Source organism: Protomyctophum parallelum, assembly GCF_964188405.1.
Source record: "Protomyctophum parallelum genome assembly, chromosome: 20".
Lineage (NCBI taxonomy): Eukaryota > Metazoa > Chordata > Actinopteri > Myctophiformes > Myctophidae > Protomyctophum > Protomyctophum parallelum.
Genome location: NC_139718.1, coordinates 1,800,418 through 1,820,683, shown reverse-complemented (window position 1 = coordinate 1,820,683; position 20,266 = coordinate 1,800,418). Strand labels below are relative to the sequence as shown.

General features: G+C 45.1%; 1 protein-coding gene across 1 annotated transcript; it reads right to left on the bottom strand.

Annotated features, from left to right (window-relative positions):
• Nucleotides 1-3,762: 3,762 nt before the first annotated feature.
• eif4eb (eukaryotic translation initiation factor 4eb) lies at nucleotides 3,763-19,238 on the bottom strand (the record flags this gene model as incomplete). The annotated part of the gene is made up of 6 exons (XM_083792814.1): nucleotides 3,763-4,363; nucleotides 6,937-7,076; nucleotides 7,666-7,779; nucleotides 10,300-10,363; nucleotides 12,253-12,348; nucleotides 19,060-19,238. The coding sequence occupies 6 exons, from the start codon at nucleotides 19,236-19,238 to the stop codon at nucleotides 4,249-4,251; spliced, it is 708 nt and encodes a 235-aa protein (XP_083648940.1). The 3' UTR covers nucleotides 3,763-4,248.
• Between the last annotated feature and the right edge of the window lie 1,028 nt (nucleotides 19,239-20,266).

Sequence of the window (20,266 nt, the reverse complement as noted above, 5' to 3'; positions counted from 1 at the left end):
CCCTTATGTTCTGTTCACCTGTGTATTGTGATCCCTGTGTCTACTTAAACCCTTAAGTCCCTTATGTTCTGTTCACCTGTGTATTGTGATCCCTGTGTCTACTTAAACCCTCAGTCCCTTATGTTCTGTTCACCTGTGTATTGTGATCCCTGTGTCTACTTAAACCCTTAAGTCCCTTATGTTCTGTTCACCTGTGTATTGTGATCCCTGTGTACTTAAACCCTTAAGTCCCTTATGTTCTGTTCACCTGTGTATTGTGATCCCTGTTGTGTCTACTTAAACCCTTAAGTCCCTTATGTTCTGTTCACCTGTGTATTGTGATCCCTGTTGTGTCTACTTAAACCCTTAAGTCCCTTAATGTTCCCGGCGTGATTATAGACGTCGTTACAGTGTTCAGTCCTAGTTATGTTCCCGTAGTGTTCTTTGTATTCTCTTGTGTTCCTGTGTTTTGGAGAATAAATAACCTGTATTTGACGTGCTCTGCTCCTGCTCTGTTTCTGCAACTGGGTCCTACATCATCTCCTGAGTCCCACCGTGACAGTGAGAGGTGAATATTAAATTAACTGGGTCCTACATCATCTCCTGAGTCCCACCGTGACAGTGAGAGGTGAATATTAAATTAACTGGGTCCTACATCATCTCCTGAGTCCCACCGTGACAGTGAGAGGTGAATATTAAATTAACTGGGTCCTACATCATCTCCTGAGTCCCACCGTGACAGTGAGAGGTGAATATTAAATTAACTGGGTCCTACATCATCTCCTGAGTCGCACCGTGACAGTGAGAGGTGAATATTAAGTTAGTTCTGAGTCGCACCGTGACAGTGAGAGGTGAATATTAACTTAGTTCTAACCAAGTGTAGTCCCCAGCCAGGCACGGTGGGTTGTGCGTTGGGTCTGGCAGAGCGGGAGTCCCGGGTTCGATCCCCGCTTCCTGCAACCTCACTCAACCAACTGAACTGCAGCCTCACTCCCAATCTTCCGCCGCATAGTCTGAAAACCCACCTCTTCAGACTCCATCATGGCCCGTAGCCCTTACCTACCCCCTTAGATAGCACTTTATCTAGTTAGATATACAGACTTATAGCATGTTACATATAGACAGCACTAGAATTTAATTTTTATGTAGTCATAGCACTTTATAGTATGTATGAATAGTATAGTATGTATAGTTTCATTATATAGATATTCCACTGTTACGTTCTTAGCTTATGCATGTTTCATGATGACTACTTTTTATGTATGGTAAATGGTAAATGGTGCATTTATATAGCGCCTTTATCCAAGGTGCTTTACATAGATTGTGCATTACATTCACCCATTCACACACACATTCATACACCGATGGCAGCGGAAACCATGCAAGGCACCAACTAGCACATCGGGAGCAATTAGGGGTTCAGTGTCTTGCTCAAGGACACTTCGACAGTAACTCTGGGGGAGCCCGGGTTCGAACTGGCAACCTTACGGTTACCATCCAGCCACCGCCGTATTGTATTGCCATGCGTTTTGTTCACTCTGGATTAAGAGCGTCTGATAAATGCCTAAATTGTACAAATTACGGGTGGAAAGAAAATATGTATTCCAAACAATGTAAAAAAAAAAAACTTAAAACTCACAAACTGCAAAAACCAAATATCTGTTTAATCACATCAACACTCACATTAATCATTGCATAATGAAATTATCATAAAAGGTTTGATTATGTGCACTGGTCTTATGTGGCCATAAGCAATACAATACAACGTTTTATAACTACTATAATATATATATATATGTAGGCAAATTGATATAATAAATTAAAAAAGGCTTTAACATTAAGGGAGTTTACAGCGATACACAAGGTGCTGTAAGAGAATTAAGGCAAAACAGAAATAAAAGGTATTTTTTTTATGCATTCTTTTCATTCCGTAAAGAATTCCCTGCCATTAAATAAATCAACAAACATTCCTTTAGACACGGCATGCAGCGCACACACACTTCTTCTCATTTTGATATTGATTGTTATTGTTCATTGTTCACGGCGTGATTTATGCTTGGCTGGGTGCGGTTGTCTGTCTGTGCGGCTGTCTGTCTGTGCGTCTGGCTGTCTGTCTGTCTGTGCGGCTGTCTGTCTGTCTGTCTGTCTGTGCGGCTGTCTGTCTGTATTTATGTCTGTATTTATGTCTGTATTTATGCTTGGCTGGGTGCAGCTGTCTGTCTGTCTGTCTGTCTGTGCGGCTGTCTGTCTGTCTGTCTGTCTGTGCGTCTGTCTGTCTGTCTGTCTGTCTGTCTGTCTGTCTGTCTGTCTGTCTGTCTGTCTGTCTGTCTGTCTGTCTGTCTGTCTGTCTGTCTGTCTGTCTGTCTGTCTGTCTGTCTGTCTGTCTGTCTGTCTGTCTGTCTGTCTGTCTGTCTGTCTGTCTGTGCGGCTGTCTGTCTGTCTGTCTGTCTGTGCGTCTGTCTGTCTGTCTGTCTGTGCGGCTGTCTGTCTGTCTGTCTGTCTGTCTGTCTGTCTGTGCGGCTGTCTGTCTGTCTGTCTGTCTGTCTGTCTGTGCGGCTGTCTGTCTGTCTGTCTGTCTGTCTGTCTGTCTGTCTGTCGCGCTCTGGGAAAATACCCGATCTACAAGATCACAAAACAGTGTTGTTTTCGTCGACTAATACCACGGCGATTACCTTTTTTCACGGACAAAAAACGACATAAAAACTAAAGCCATGATGACTAAAACTATGACTAAATATACTGTCGATTCTTTTGTCAACAAATAAAAACTAGACTAAAATGTTAGGAAGGGACTAGTGGACAAGAGATCCAGTAATAAGTCATTTTGCACTCATGGTTGCATGCTGAAAATAGCTGATCTACAAGCTTGTAGATCGGCTGTTTTCAGCAAGTGTAAAATCAGTCATTACGACGGCATCAAGGCCCGCCAAAACACAGTTTAGTCGACTAAATCAACAGTAGATTTAGTCGAAATAAAATCTTATGACATTTAGTCGACTAAAACTACACTTACACTAAAACATTCCAGGTGACTAAAATATGACTAAAACTTAAATTGCGCAGTTCCATTCCAAAGACTATATTATACGACTAAAGACTAAAATAAGACATTTTGCTGCCAAAAACAACACTGGACAGAATCAGCCCTGGTTTTGAGTGAGCTTTGGGGGTTTTTTTGCACGACAACGACCGCACACGACTAAGCGTAAATCCAGCTGTTTAGTGTTTGTGAAGATTACATGATTTGTTTTTATTTTTATTTATTTATTTTACATTTTTATGTTTTTATTTTTCATTCTCCCCGGGTGGTTCAGGCCCAGGGGTTTTGGTTCATGTTCATAGATATTATTTGGTATAATAATAATAATAATAATATTATTATTATTATTATTATTATATATTTGGTATAGAATATGTGATGGTTGAAATGCAGTGGTGGAAAAGAGTACTCAAATTGTACTTTAACCCATTCTGACCTGAGATCAGATTATTTTCTGATAAAAGCTATGTTTCTATGTCAGTCGTTCTTCGATTTTTCAAAAATAGCAGATCTACAAGCTCATAGCTCGCCACCAAGTGGCGAGCTATGAGCTTGTAGATCTGCTATTTTTAAATAGCTAAAGCATAGCTTAATGCTAACACCAAAAGGGGTAAAAGTACTTCGTTTTTCTCCACCACTGTTGAAATAAATGATTTGTCTCCCAGACAGTATTTGGTATATATTAAGGTGGTGGTTGACTGCACGCTGTAAAGCGTGCAGTCAGTCTTTGCAGCAGTGTAGTAAACATTATGATGCACCGTCTATCTCTGGTCCATTATTACGTTAGCTCTCCTTTTGACGGACACGTCGCCCCGTTTGCAGCCAGATCCTTTTTTTTTTTTTTAACCCATTCTGACCTGAGATCAGATTCTAAAAATGTTCTTCTAAATCCTGACAGTTTTCTGATGAAAAAGCTATGTTTCTATGTCAGTCGTTCTTCGATTTTTTAAAAATAGCAGACCTATACGAGCTCGTAGCGCGCCACTCGGTGGCGCGCTACGAGCTTGTAGATCTGCTATTTTTCAATAGCTAAAGCATGACATGATGCCAACACCAATGGGTTTAATAAAGAAGATCTTGGTTTGCAACAACAATAAGGGGGTTGAGCCACAGTGTCCCGTCAAGGAGAACTCCCCCCAGCGGTATGGATCAGAGCTGTAGGCACTAGTAGGCACATGGCGGTTGGTGGGGGGGGGGGGGGGGGGAGTGGGGGGGGGGGTGTGCTCCGGTCACACCACGAACTTGTTCTTGGTGGTGGAGCCGCTCTTGGTGGCGGTGTCCGCGTGGCACTGGTACCCGATGGTCAGCTTCATGGGGATGCCCAGACGCTCCTTATACACTCTCCTGTATAGACACACACACACACACACACACACACACACACACACACACGTACACGCCAAGGTTATAATAGTTATGTTTTTTAGCCTCCCCCTGGCCAGCCGGGGCGCCTGATGGAGGGGAAAGGAACTGGTCTCTATACTGCCTCCCCCTGGCCAGCCGGGGCGCCTGATGGAGGGGAAAGGAACTGGTCTCTAAACTGCCTCCCCCTGGCCAGCCGGGGCGCCTGATGGAGGGGAAAGGAACTGGTCTCTAAACTGCCTCCCCCTGGCCAGCCGGGGCGCCTGATGGAGGGGAAAGGAACTGGTCTCTAAACTGCCTCCCCCTGGCCAGCCGGGGCGCCTGATGGAGGGGAAAGGAACTGGTCTCTATACTGCCTCCCCCTGGCCAGCCGGGGCGCCTGATGGAGGGGAAAGGAACTGGTCTCTATACTGCCTCCCCCTGGCCAGCCGGGGCGCCTGATGGAGGGGAAAGGAACTGGTCTCTATACTGCCTCCCCCTGGCCAGCCGGGGCGCCTGATGGAGGGGAAAGGAACTGGTTGGAATAACGTGTTCCTTCCACGCGCTACGTCCAACCAGGGAAACTCCCCCCCTGTCGGGTGTAAAGGAGCAACTTGGACACTCAAGGCTGTATTTTGCGTACGTCTTAAGTACCAGGTCTTATTCCCTAACTTGAGTAAACCAATCAATGCTCTTTGGCCACTCAGAATAGCCAAATGGCATTGATCACGCCTCCAGGTCTTTAGTTTACTCAAGTTAGGGAATAAGACCTGGTACTTAAGACACGCAAAATACAGCCCTCAGGCATGAAGGAAGCATGAGTTCAAGTCCGTTGCTCTCCCCTTGTCCCCCATATATGGGGACTAGGTTGGTCTCCCCTTGTCCCCCATATATGGGGACTAGGTTGGTCTCCCCTTGTCCCCCATATATGGGGACTAGGTTGCTCTCCCCTTGTCCCCCATATATGGGGACTAGGTTGGTCTCCCCTTGTCCCCCATATATGGGGACTAGGTTGGTGGAGGGTGTGTAGAGCCCAGGATCACATTAGATGATTGACACAGGGGTGAAAAATGGGTTACAAAATCGTGGGATAAAAAAAAAAATGTTTTTTTTTCTTTTTCTAATTCAGTTAGTTTTAGTTAGTTTTTAGAGCGGTTTTGCTAGTTTTTATTTCGGTGAAAATGCTTAGTTTTATTTTAGTTATAGTTTAGTTTGATTTATTTTTTCGTACTTTGGTTTAGGGTTAGCGTGGCTACATGCTGCCGTACGGTGCTGAAACAATACAGTTTCAGTTTAAGTTATCGTTTTTTTATTTATTTTTAGTTTTTAATAGATCAGCCAACGCAGGGAAGCTGGAAGTACCCTCACTAAAAACGCCGGGACAACAACGCTCCACACGTCCCAAACTCTTCTCCCTTCTGGCTCCAAAAACTGTGGAATGCACTTCCCATTGCAGTCAGAACTGCAGCATCACTCCCAATCTTCCGCCGTCGTCTGAAAACCCACCTTTTCAGACTCCATCATGGCCCATAGCACTTACCCTACCCCCTTAGATAGCATTTCTGTAGACTTAGATAGCATTTGATACAGACTTATAGCATGTTATGTAGACAGCACTATAATTGCATTGTATATAGTCATAGCACGCCATAGTACATATGTATAGCATAGTAGTATATATATATAGTTTATATGTATAGTTTCATTATATAGATATTCCACTGTTACTTTCTTAGCTTACGCATGTTTCATGCTAAATGTTTTTTATGTGATGTATTCCCATGCTTTTTGTTCTTGCTTAATGTAAGTCGCTCTGGATTAAGAGCGTCTGCTAAATGCCTACATTGTAAATTGTAACTGAATGCGATGGTGATAGGTGGGCAGTGGGCACTATATAGTTTGCGAATCTGCGCTGATCTCATAAAAGAACCGCTATGGAATCCTCAGGACGGGAATCCGGAACTTTAAGCCCTGTGGCTGTAGGAGTGGTTGCACCGCTCAAAAACAGACAGACAGACAGACAGACACCTCACCCTATGTGTGTGATAGACAGACAGACAGACAGACAGACAGACAGACAGACGGACAGACGGACACCTCACCCTATGTGTGTGATAGCCTCAGACAGACAGACAGACAGACAGACACCTCACCCTATGTGTGTGATAGCCTCAGACAGACAGACAGACAGACAGACAGACAGACACCTCACCCTATGTGTGTGATAGCCTCAGACAGACAGACAGACAGACAGACAGACAGACACCTCACCCTATGTGTGTGATAGCCTCAGACAGACAGACAGACAGACACCTCACCCTATGTGTGTGACAGACAGACAGACAGACAGACAGACAGACACCTCACCCTATGTGTGTGATAGCCTCAGACAGACAGACGGACACCTCACCCTATGTGTGTGACAGACAGACAGACAGACGGACACCTCACCCTATGTGTGTGACAGACAGACAGACAGACAGACACCTCACCCTATGTGTGTGACAGACAGACAGACAGACAGACACCTCACCCTATGTGTGTGATAGCCTCAGACGGACAGACAGACACCTCACCCTATGTGTGTGATAGCCTCGCGGTTCTCGATGTCTGACGTCCACACGGCGATCTTGTCCCCCTTGGTGCGGACGTTGACCACGGCGCCGCACACCTGGTCGCTGTGGTCGTCGAAGGCCTCGCCCACCAGGCACAGCAGCTGTGGGCGGGCCACATGGTGTTAGCATTATGCTATGCTATGCATTATGCTATGCTCACTGTGGTCGTCGAAGGCCTCTCCCACCAGGTAAAGCAGCTGTGGGCGGGCCACATGGTGTTAGCATTATGCTAGCTACGTATACGTACATACGTAGATACGTACATACATCCATTCATTTAAAACCCATTTTGGGACGGGAATTAACCCCCTTTTGGTGTTAGCATTACGCTATGCTTTTTTAGCTATTGGAAAAGCTATTGGAAAAGCAGATCTACAAGCTCATAGCGCGCCACCGAAAAATCTAAAAAACGACTGACATTTTTTTAAATCTGATCTCAGGTCAGAATGGGTTCATCAGACCAGTGTGTGTCCAGTGGAAACCTCGTATGAATCTGATCTCAGGTCAGAATGGGTTAATCAGACCAGTGTGTGTCCAGTGGAAACCTCGTATGAATCTGATCTCAGGTCAGAATGGGTTATAATCAGACCAGTGTGTGTCCAGTGGAAACCTCGTATGAATCTGATCTCAGGTCAGAATGGGTTAGAAGATTATTTTTTCTCTTTTTTGGGGGGGTGCGTCGGTATATACCGTTTCCAGCCAGAAGCGGTCCAGGTCCAGCTTCCTCTGCTGCTTGTTGAGGGTGATCAGCCACCGGCCGCCTCGCTTGTTCCTCTCGTCCTCCCACATGGGCTCGATGCCGTCCTACACGGGGACAAAGGACAGTTACACGCTGTCCTACAGGGACAAAGGACAGTTACATGGGCTCCATGCCGTCCTTTCAGAGACGAAGGGACATGTTCTGTTACTCTCTAGGCCAGGGGGGTTCTCATCCTTTTTGCCTGGGGACCCCCTGGGGAAATGCTTTGGCCATGTCTTCGGTCTCGTAAAAACAAACAACACAGCAACAACACTTACACACACTGATCTACACGGCGAAAAGCAGGACAACCATTACATTAAAAACTGATTTAACCAGACATGGTATCATTTAGTGGTGCCTTAATGGCATTAGAGACATGGTATCATTTAGTAGTTCCTTAATGGCATTAGAGACATGGTATCATTTAGTTCCTTAATGGCATTAGGAACGAAGGATTTTGTTTTTTTTAAGTTATAGCTTCAGGTACTTTGTAGCGTCTACCAGAGGGAGGTCGTTCTAACTCCCTGCAGAGTGGATGACAGGAGGTCATTTATTTGCTATCTTGACAGCTTTTTTTTCCAAAGTACTTCCTTGTGGATACAACTTCATTGTCTCTGTCTCTTCCCAATGAGCTATGAGGCTAGGTTCACTATTCGCTGCAGCTTGCTTCTTCCTGTTATATGAACCCATTTAGGCCTTACCTTAAAGAGGGAATAGTCACATCCTGTGATGAGGAGGCTTACCTTAAAGAGGGAATAGTCACATCCTGTGATGAGGAGGAAGCTTACCTTAAAGAGGGAATAGTCACATCCTGTGATGAGGAGGAAGCTTACCTTAAAGAGGGAATAGTCACATCCTGTGATGAGGAGGCTTACCTTAAAGAGGGAATAGTCACATCCTGTGATGAGGAGGCTTACCTTAAAGAGGGAATAGTCACATCCTGTGATGAGGAGGCTTACCTTAAAGAGGGAATAGTCACATCCTTTGATGAGGAGGAAGCTTACCTTAAAGAGGGAATAGTCACATCCTGTGATGAGGAGGAAGCTTACCTTAAAGAGGGAATAGTCACATCCTGTGATGAGGAGGAAGCTTACCTTAAAGAGGGAATAGTCACATCCTGTGATGAGGAGGAAGCTTACCTTAAAGAGGGAATAGTCACATCCTGTGATGAGGAGGCTTACCTTAAAGAGGGAATAGTCACATCCTGTGATGAGGAGGAAGCTTACCTTAAAGAGGGAATAGTCACATCCTGTGATGAGGAGGAAGCTTACCTTAAAGAGGGAATAGTCACATCCTGTGATGAGGAGGCTTACCTTAAAGAGGGAATAGTCACATCCTGTGATGAGGAGGCTTACCTTAAAGAGGGAATAGTCACATCCTGTGATGAGGAGGCTTACCTTAAAGAGGGAATAGTCACATCCTGTGATGAGGAGGAAGCTTACCTTAAAGAGGGAATAGTCACATCCTGTGATGAGGAGGAAGCTTACCTTAAAGAGGGAATAGTCACATCCTGTGATGAGGAGGCTTACCTTAAAGAGGGAATAGTCACATCCTGTGATGAGGAGGAAGCTTACCTTAAAGAGGGAATAGTCACATCCTGTGATGAGGAGGAAGCTTACCTTAAAGAGGGAATAGTCACATCCTGTGATGAGGAGGAAGCTTACCTTAAAGAGGGAATAGTCACATCCTGTGATGAGGAGGCTTACCTTAAAGAGGGAATAGTCACATCCTGTGATGAGGAGGAAGCTTACCTTAAAGAGGGAATAGTCACATCCTGTGATGAGGAGGAAGCTTACCTTAAAGAGGGAATAGTCACATCCTGTGATGAGGAGGAAGCTTACCTTAAAGAGGGAATAGTCACATCCTGTGATGAGGAGGAAGCTTACCTTAAAGAGGGAATAGTCACATCCTGTGATGAGGAGGCTTACCTTAAAGAGGGAATAGTCACATCCTGTGATGAGGAGGAAGCTTACCTTAAAGAGGGAATAGTCAAATCCTGTGATGAGGAGGAAGCTTACCTTAAAGAGGGAATAGTCACATCCTGTGATGAGGAGGAAGCTTACCTTAAAGAGGGAATAGTCACATCCTGTGATGAGGAGGAAGCTTACCTTAAAGAGGGAATAGTCACATCCTGTGATGAGGAGGCTTACCTTAAAGAGGGAATAGTCACATCCTGTGATGAGGAGGCTTACCTTAAAGAGGGAATAGTCACATCCTGTGATGAGGAGGAAGCTTACCTTAAAGAGGGAATAGTCACATCCTGTGATGAGGAGGCTTACCTTAAAGAGGGAATAGTCACATCCTGTGATGAGGAGGAAGCTTACCTTAAAGAGGGAATAGTCACATCCTGTGATGAGGAGGCTTACCTTAAAGAGGGAATAGTCACATCCTGTGATGAGGAGGAAGCTTACCTTAAAGAGGGAATAGTCACATCCTGTGATGAGGAAGCTTACCTTAAAGAGGGAATAGTCACATCCTGTGATGAGGAGGAAGCTTACCTTAAAGAGGGAATAGTCACATCCTGTGATGAGGAAGCTTACCTTAAAGAGGGAATAGTCACATCCTGTGATGAGGAAGCTTACCTTAAAGAGGGAATAGTCACATCCTGTGATGAGGAGGCTGGACAGCTGGATGTGGTTGTAGAGACTACAAATAAAAAGCACAGTAATGACTAGCTCTGGTCCATATCGAAATATGTGTGTGTGTGTGTGTGTGTGTGTGTGTGTTCAACAACACAGCCATGACGTTAAGCTGTGTGTGTGTGTGTGTGTGTGTGTGTGTGTGTGTGTGTGTGTGTGTGTGTGTGTTCAACAACACAGCCATGACGTTAAGCTGTGTGTGTGTGTGTGTGTGTGTGTGTGTGTGTGTGTGTGTGTGTGTGTGTGTGTGTCTGTTCAACAACACAGCCATGACGTTAAGCTGTGTGTGTGTGTGTGTGTGTGTGTGTGTGTGTGTGTGTGTGTGTGTGTGTGTGTGTTCAACAACACAGCCATGACGTTAAGCTGTGTGTGTGTGTGTGTGTGTGTGTGTGTGTGTGTGTTCAACAACACAGCCATGACGTTAAGCTGTGTGTGTGTGTGTGTGTGTGTGTGTGTGTGTGTGTTCAACAACACAGCCATGACGTTAAGCTGTGTGTGTGTGTGTGTGTGTGTGTGTGTGTGTGTGTGTGTGTGTGTGTGTGTGTGTGTGTTCAACAACACAGCCATGATGTTAAGCTGTGTGTGTTCAACAACACAGCCATGACGTTAAGCTGTGTGTGTTCAACAACACAGCCATGACGTTAAGCTGTGTGTGTGTGTTCAACAACACAGCCATGACGTTAATCTGTGTGTGTGTTCAACAACACAGCCATGACGTTAAGCTGTGTGTGTTCAACAACACAGCCATGACGTTAAGCTGTGTGTGTGTTCAACAACACAGCCATGACGTTAAGGTGTGTGTGTGTTCAACAACACAGCCATGACGTTAAGCTGTGTGTGTGTTCAACAACACAGCCATGACGTTAAGCTGTGTGTGTGTGTTCAACAACACAGCCATGACGTTAAGCTGTCTGTGTGTTCAACAACACAGCCATGACGTTAAGCTGTGTGTGTGTGTGTGTTCAACAACACAGCCATGACGTTAAGCTGTGTGTGTGTTCAACAACACAGCCATGACGTTAAGCTGTGTGTGTGTTCAACAACACAGCCATGACGTTAAGCTGTGTGTGTGTGTGTGTGTGTGTGTGTGTGTGTGTGTGTGTGTTCAACAACACAGCCATGACGTTAAGCTGTGTGTGTGTGTGTGTGTTCAACAACACAGCCATGACGTTAAGCTGTGTGTGTGTGTTCAACAACACAGCCATGACGTTAAGCTGTGTGTGTGTGTGTTCAACAAAACAGCCATGACGTTAAGCTGTGTGTGTGTTCAACAACACAGCCATGACGTTAAGCTGTGTGTGTGTTCAACAACACAGCCATGACGTTAAGCTGTGTGTGTGTTCAACAACACAGCCATGACGTTAAGCTGTGTGTGTGTTCAACAACACAGCCATGACGTTAAGCTGTGTGTGTGTGTTCAACAACACAGCCATGACGTTAAGCTGTGTGTGTGTTCAACAACACAGCCATGACGTTAAGCTGTGTGTGTGTTCAACAACACAGCCATGACGTTAAGCTGTGTGTGTGTTCAACAACAACACAGCCATGACGTTAAGCTGTGTGTGTGTTCAACAACACAGCCATGACGTTAAGCTGTGTGTGTGTTCAACAACACAGCCATGACGTTAAGCTGTGTGTGTGTTCAACAACACAGCCATGACGTTAAGCTGTGTGTGTGTGTGTTCAACAACACAGCCATGACGTTAAGCTGTGTGTGTGTGTTCAACAACACAGCCATGACGTTAAGCTGTGTGTGTGTGTTCAACAACACAGCCATGACGTTAAGCTGTGTGTGTGTTCAACAACACAGCCATGACGTTAAGCTGTGTGTGTGTTCAACAACACAGCCATGACGTTAAGTTTTTATTATCCCATAGGTGGGTGAGAGACTCTTACGCCCAGAAGTCTTCAACTGTGTCGAACTTGGAGATGACCCTCAGGTTGTCCTGCCACGTTTTGCTCTTGTCATTCTTGAAGAACCACAGGGACCACCTGGGGACAGAAATAAGACTCATTAGACACCATTCTGACCTGAGATCAGATTCATACGAGGTTTGCACTGGACTCACACTGGTCTGATTAACCCATTCTGACCTGAGATCAGATTCATACGAGGTTTGCACTGGACTCACACTGGTCTGATTAACCCATTCTGACCTGAGATCAGATTCATACGAGGTTTCCACTGGACACACACTGGTCTGATTAACCCATTTTGGACTGAGGTCAATTTAAAAAAAAGGCTTCAAAATCCTACAATTTTTCTGAAAAACCCATGTTTCTATGTCAGTGGTGCTCAACCTTTTTCATGTCAAGGACCCCCAGAATTATCTCTATTGGGCCATGGACCCCCATCTCAAAATAAGTAGTTCCCCCCAGAAGCCAATAATTTAGTTAAAAATGTTCGCTTTGTTAGGTTGGAATAACGTGTTCCTTCCACGCGCTACGTCCAACCAGGGAAACTCCCCCCTGTCAGGTGTAAAGGAGCAACTTGGACACTCAGGCATGAAGGAAGCATGAGTTCAAGTCCGTTGCTCTCCCCTTGTCCCCCATATATGGGGACTAGGTTGGTCTCCCCTTGTCCCCCATATATGGGGACTAGGTTGGTCTCCCCTTGTCCCCCATATATGGGGACTAGGTTGGTCTCCCCTTGTCCCCCATATATGGGGACTAGGTTGCTCTCCCCTTGTCCCCCATATATGGGGACTAGGTTGGTCTCCCCTTGTCCCCCATATATGGGGACTAGGTTGCTCTCCCCTTGTCCCCCATATATGGGGACTAGGTTGGTCTCCCCTTGTCCCCCATATATGGGGACTAGGTTGCTCTCCCCATGTCCCCCATATATGGGGACTAGGTTGGTCTCCCCTTGTCCCCCATATATGGGGACTAGGTTGGTCTCCCCTTGTCCCCCATATATGGGGACTAGGTTGGTCTCCCCTTGTCCCCCATATATGGGGACTAGGTTGCTCTCCCCATGTCCCCCATATATGGGGACTAGGTTGGTCTCCCCTTGTCCCCCATATATGGGGACTAGGTTGGTCTCCCCTTGTCCCCCATATATGGGGACTAGGTTGGTCTCCCCTTGTCCCCCATATATGGGGACTAGGTTGGTCTCCCCTTGTTCCCCATATGTGGGGACTAGGTTGGTCTCCCCTTGTCCCCCATATGTGGGGACTAGGTTGGTCTCCCCTTGTCCCCCATATGTGGGGACTAGGTTGGTCTCCCCTTGTCCCCCATATATGGGGACTAGGTTGGTCTCCCCTTGTCCCCCATATATGGGGACTAGGTTGGTCTCCCCTTGTCCCCCATATATGGGGACTAGGTTGGTGGAGGGTGTGTAGAGCCCAGGATCACATTAGATGATTGACACAGGGGTGAAAAATGGGTTACAAAATCGTGGGATAAAAATTAAAAAAGAAAAGCGCATATGAAAATAATATATATACCGGAATAATGAGAACAAGTCTGTAGAAACCACGTGACCGCTCCCTTCGTCTGTTATTCTGTAGGGTCTATGGACCCTGATCCAGAACGCGGTCTATGGACCCTGATCCAGAACACGGTCTATGGACCCTGATCCAGAACACGGTCTATGGACCCTGATCCAGAACACGGTCTATGGACCCTGATCCAGAACAAGTCCAGAACCACTGCAGTACCTTGTTCATAACTTCAATGTCAAATCCAGCTACGCCTCAGTGATCAGCGTCAGGGACCGTGAACTTTGACTGTCCTTATTTAGTGTTTGGACTATAATATATATTTATGTCATTTATATGTACTAGCCCTTACCCGTTGTGAGATATTTGCATATTTTCATTATTAATAATTAATGTGTCAAATCGAAAAAATGGCTTCGTTAAGACCTCCATATTCATATGGTCAATGCCTCTGTGACAAGTGGGAGTGATTGGTGCCGGCAATGAGGAGATAATGCGGTGTTTCTGACAGACAGACAGACATTGTTAGAAGTATAGTATGATGATGATTGTATGATGATGATGATGATGATGATGATGATGATGATGATAGTATGATAGTATGATGATGATGATGATAGTATGATGATGATGATGATGATGATGATGATGATGATAGTATGATTTGCTCATGTATTCCTGACTGTTTCTCGTATGGTTTTGGTTTTCTGTTACTCTGTTGTTACTGTTAGTTACCTTGTCTATCCTACCTTGTTATTTGTCAGTGTTTCCACCTGTGTTTAACACTACGGTATGAGAGCTTGGAGATCAGAATACTCATGTTTAACACTACGGTATGAGGGCTTGTAGATCAGAATACTCATGTTTAACACTACGGTATGAGTGCTTGTAGATCAGAATACTCATATTTAACACTACGGTATGAGGGCTTGTAGATCAGAATACTCATATTTAACACTACGGTATGAGAGCTTGGAGATCAGAATACTCATATTTAACACTACGGTATGAGGGCTTGTAGATCAGAATACTCATATTTAACACTACGGTATGAGGGCTTGTAGATCAGAATACTCATATTTAACACTACGGTATGAGTGCTTGTAGATCAGAATACTCATATTTAACACTACGGTATGAGGGCTTGTAGATCAGAATACTCATATTTAACACTACGGTATGAGTGCTTGTAGATCAGAATACTCATATTTAACACTACGGTATGAGGGCTTGGAGATCAGAATACTCATATTTAACACTACGGTATGAGGGCTTGTAGATCAGAATACTCATATTTAACACTACGGTATGAGAGCTTGTAGATCAGAATACTCATATTTAACACTACGGTATGAGGGCTTGTAGATCAGAATACTCATATTTAACACTACGGTATGAGGGCTTGTAGATCAGAATACTCATATTTAACACTACAGTATGAGGGCTTGTAGATCAGAATACTCATATTTAACACTACGGTATGAGGGCTTGTAGATCAGAATACTCATATTTAACACTACGGTATGAGGGCTTGTAGATCAGAATACTCATATTTAACACTACGGTATGAGGGCTTGTAGATCAGAATACTCATATTTAACACTACGGTATGAGAGCTTGGAGATCAGAATACTCATATTTAACACTACGGTATGAGGGCTTGTAGATCAGAATACTCATATTTAACACTACGGTATGAGGGCTTGTAGATCAGAATACTCATATTTAACACTACGGTATGAGTGCTTGGAGATCAGAATACTCATATTTAACACTACGGTATGAGTGCTTGGAGATCAGCGCTTGTGGAAAGCTCGGCTGTACCAAATTCAGGAAGAGAAAATGTATTTAAAAAAAATGGTTATTGACATTTGAGATTAAGGAATTATCCAGTATAGCCGCTTTGAGAAATGTAAGCTGCTCATTAGCATTTCTGGCCAATACGGCATGTAGTTTGTGTGTGTGTGTGTGTTTAACTCCAGGGAAAAGAGTAGTACAAATGTACTGTATGTCTTCAAAACGGATAGAAAAGTAATAAGAGAGACTATTTTTATAATATAATCCTCTTTGACCCATTTAGAACTGAGGACAATTCTACAAATGTCTTCTAAATCCTCACAGTTTTCTGTATTAAACTGCCTCCCCCTGGCCAGCCAGGGCGTCTGATGGAGGGGAAAGGAACTGGTCTCTATACTGCCTCCCCCTGGCCAGCCGGGGCGCCTGATGGAGGGGAAAGGAACTGGTCTCTATACTGCCTCCCCCTGGCCAGCCGGGGCGTCTGATGGAGGGGAAAGGAACTGGTCTCTATACTGCCTCCCCCTGGCCAGCCGGGGCGCCTGATGGAGGGGAAAGGAACTGGTCTCTATACTGCCTCCCCCTGGCCAGCCGGGGCGCCTGATGGAGGGGAAAGGAACTGGTCTCTATACTGCCTCCCCCTGGCCAGCCGGGGCGCCTGATGGAGGGGAAAGGAACTGGTCTCTAAACTGCCTCCCCCTGGCCAGCCGGGGCGCCTGATGGAGGGGGAAAGGAACTGGTCTCTATACTGCCTCCCCCTGGCCAGCCGGGGCGCCTGATGGAGGGGAAAGGAACTGGTCTCTATACTGCCTCCCCCTGGCCAGCCGGGGCGCCTGATGGAGGGGAAAGGAACTGGTTGGCATAACGTGTTCCTTCCACGCGCTACGTCCAACCAGGGAAACTCCCCCCTGTCAGGTGTAAAGGAGTTGGACACTCAGGCATGAAGGAAGCATGAGTTCAAGTCCGTTGCTCTCCCCTTGTCCCCCATATATGGGGACTAGGTTGGTCTCCCCTTGTCCCCCATATATGGGGACTAGGTTGGTCTCCCCTTGTCCCCCATATATGGGGACTAGGTTGGTCTCCCCTTGTCCCCCATATATGGGGACTAGGTTGGTCTCCCCTTGTCCCCCATATATGGGGACTAGGTTGGTCTCCCCTTGTCCCCTATATATGGGGACTAGGTTGGTCTCCCCTTGTCCCCCATATATGGGGACTAGGTTGGCGGAGGGTGTGTAGAGCCCAGGATCACATTAGATGATTGACACAGGGGTGAAAAATGGGTTACAAAATCGTGGGATAAAAAATATATTTAAAAAATATATATATCTGTATTTTCCCAACGAACCCCATCTGAAAATATGTAGTTCCAGTGACCCCCCCCCCCCCCCCCCCCCCCGGAAGCAAAGATTTTAGTTAAAAATGTTCGCTCGGAAAGAATATATATTCAAAGGTTTGTGCCACATTTTCAGGATTTTTCAAAAATAGCAGAGCTACAAGCTCGTAGTGCGGCACTCTGTGCCGCGCTATGAGTTTGTAGATCAGCTATTTTTCAATAGCTAAAGCATAACATGATGCTTTAAAACACCAAAAGGGGTTCCCGCCCAGAATGGGTTAACATCATTCATAACGGCAGTAAACTTTGACATCATAACTGGAGTAAGAGTAAACTTTGGCCGCATTTCAGAGTTATACGGTTTGGCCAATGAGACATTAGCCCTACAGGGAATTCAGAGCCAGGGTTCACCAACGGATTTCAGCTGAGGTTGTGTCTGTGCCCCCAACGAACGGCCACGGGCCCAAACAGAACCAAACTTATACTGAATAAATCCTTGGACTAAATTAATTTCACTTGTATGCCGCCAAAATGTGGAACGCCCTTACAAACAGTCATTAAAGGACCACTTCACCACTTTTCAACCTATCTTCATATAATAGGTCCTCACTAATAATAACGATAAAATGGCACGATTTCTTTCTACTCTGTCTGTGCCTCATAGGAGGGCTGTGGGCAGTTCAGAAACCGTCTTCCAGTGACATCATCGATGGGGAATACAAGCCAATAGAAACTGCAGGCTTTCTAGTCCTGAAAAGTTGCAATGCGAAAATGGAAGCCATCGTTCTCACGATGATGAAAATCTAAACATTTTTGTAAAAAAACATCTGCCTAATGATGATGTCACTGGAAGACGGTTTCTAAACTGCCCACAGCCGTCCTATGAGACACAGACAGAGTAGAAAGAAATCGTGCCATTTTATCATGATTATTAGTGAGGACCTATTATATGAAGATAGGTTGAAAAGTGGTGAAGTGGTCCTTTAAGACATGCAAATCCCTTGACTCCTTCAAAACTGCTCTCAAAGGGCACCTACGGACGTCTGCAAAGTCCAGAAAGAAATGCCAAGAGCTGGTTATATCAGAGTGGTGATTGAGACTCAAACCATTAGAAATAAGTTTGAGGGACATAGACAATATGATATTAAATATTAAAAACCGTTTTAAAATGCATGTTATTTCTGCTTTAACACTGCAGAGCTCAATTAGGGACCTGAGGTTGGATAGGAATTTGTAGAGGGCCTGCGATCCAGGAATCCCGAGTTGGTGTTGGCTAGACCTCACTCTCGCAGAAACTAACTAACTAAGCATTATGTTATACTTTAGCTATTGGAAAAATAGCAGATCTACAAGCTCGTAGCGCGGCACCGAGTGCCGCGCTACAAGCTTGTAGGTCTGCTATTTTTGGAAAATAATCGTGAAAATGTGGCGCAAATCTTTGAATATATATATTCTTTCAGAGCGAACGTTTTTAACTCAAACCTTTGCTTCAGGGGGGGGGGGGGGGTCCCTGGAACTACGTATTTACAGATGGGGGTCGGCGGCCAATTTCATAAGATTTCTGGGGGTCCTTGACAGGAAATAGTTTGAGCACAACTGACATGGGTGTTTTTTTCAGAAAACTGTCATGTTTGAGAAGAAATTTGTTTTTTTTGTTTTTTTTTCATAATTTTTATCCCACGATTTTGTAACCTATTTTTCACCCCTGTGTCAATCATCTAATGTGATCCTGGGCTCTGCACACCCTCCACCAACCTAGTCCCCATATATGGGGGACAAGGGGAGACCAACCTAGTCCCCATATATGGGGGACAAGGGGAGACCAACCTAGTCCCCATATATGGGGAGCAGGGGGACAAGGGGAGAGCAACGGACTTGAACTCATGCTTCCTTCATGCCTGAGTGTCCAAGTTGCTCCTTTACACCCGACAGGGGGGGAGTTTCCCTGGTTGGACGTAGCGCGTGGAAGGAACACGTTATTCCAACCAGTTCCTTTCCCCTCCATCAGGTGCCCCGGCTGGCCAGGGGGAGGCAGTTTACCAGGATAGTAGACCAGGATTACTGCATGTTTTTTGTGAGGGTACCTACACCCCTACAGAGGGTGTGTTTAATGAGAGGTGGTGTGTTGGGTCTCACTTGTTCTGCAGGGGGTGTTTGATGTAATCTTCTGGGTTCATAACTTCTTGTCCGATCTCCTCCTGACCTTCGTCGTCTTCTCCTCCTCGTCCTCCTTGGTGGGGGGAGGGGGGGGGAGGGGGTAGGGGTGCTTTCCTGAACACAAACAAGGCCACGGCTTCAGACTTGGTACAGAACATTGATTCTTTGATTGATTGATTGATTGATTGATTGATTGATTGAACCCATTCTGAACTGGAACCCATTTTGGTGTTAGCATCATGTCATGCTTTAGCTATTGAAAAATAGCAGATCTACAAGCTCATAGCGCGCCACCGAGTGGCACGCTACGAGCTTGTAGGTCTGCTATTTTTTTTTAATCGAAGAACGACTTGACATTTTTAGAATCTGATCTCAGGTCAGAATGGGTTAAATATGTATTAACAGCATTGCAGAATGGGTACATATTTCGCGCGAAAGCACAACTCTATACAAAGACTGTTACTGTGGCGTGGACGACACACTGATAAAGCATTATACACTGGTTTACCATGTTCAATTCATCGGAACATTTTGAGACCTACAATTTTAAAAAGGCTAAAACAGGCGATATTGGAAAAGATACCATATGAAATGCCTGACGTGACAACTTGAATAAAATGCTATTATGTGTAAGATTGTCTGAATGTTTTTTTGTTCTGTCTAAATGTTGATTGTTTTGTAGGCCCTGCACATGTTCTAAGTTGTTAATATGTAATAAGGATTATAGGCATAAATAAGCTATAAGATTCTGCCTAAATATTCCTTTTCGATCGCATTATAAAAGAAAACAATGTTTTTGTAATGTCCAACTGAATAGATCGAAATAAACCATTCATTCGTTCAACTGTACATACTGCCCGCCGAGAACAGCTGACATACAAGCCCACTTGGCGTTGCGGTTGCGACCGTTCTGAGCTTACAGATCTGCTATTCTCGTCCGTTCTCTGTGCATGAGACTCCTTCAGAGAACGGAGCAACACTATAGGCCTGATGGGCTGAAGTTATTGTTGTTATTATTATTATTTATTAACCCATTCTGACCTGAGATCAGATTCATACGAGGTTTCCACTGGTCTGATGAACCCATTCTGACCTGAGATCAGATTCTAAAAATGTCAGTCGTTTTTCGATTTTTCAAAAATAGCAGACCTACAAGCTCGTATCGCGCCACTCGGTGGCGCGATAT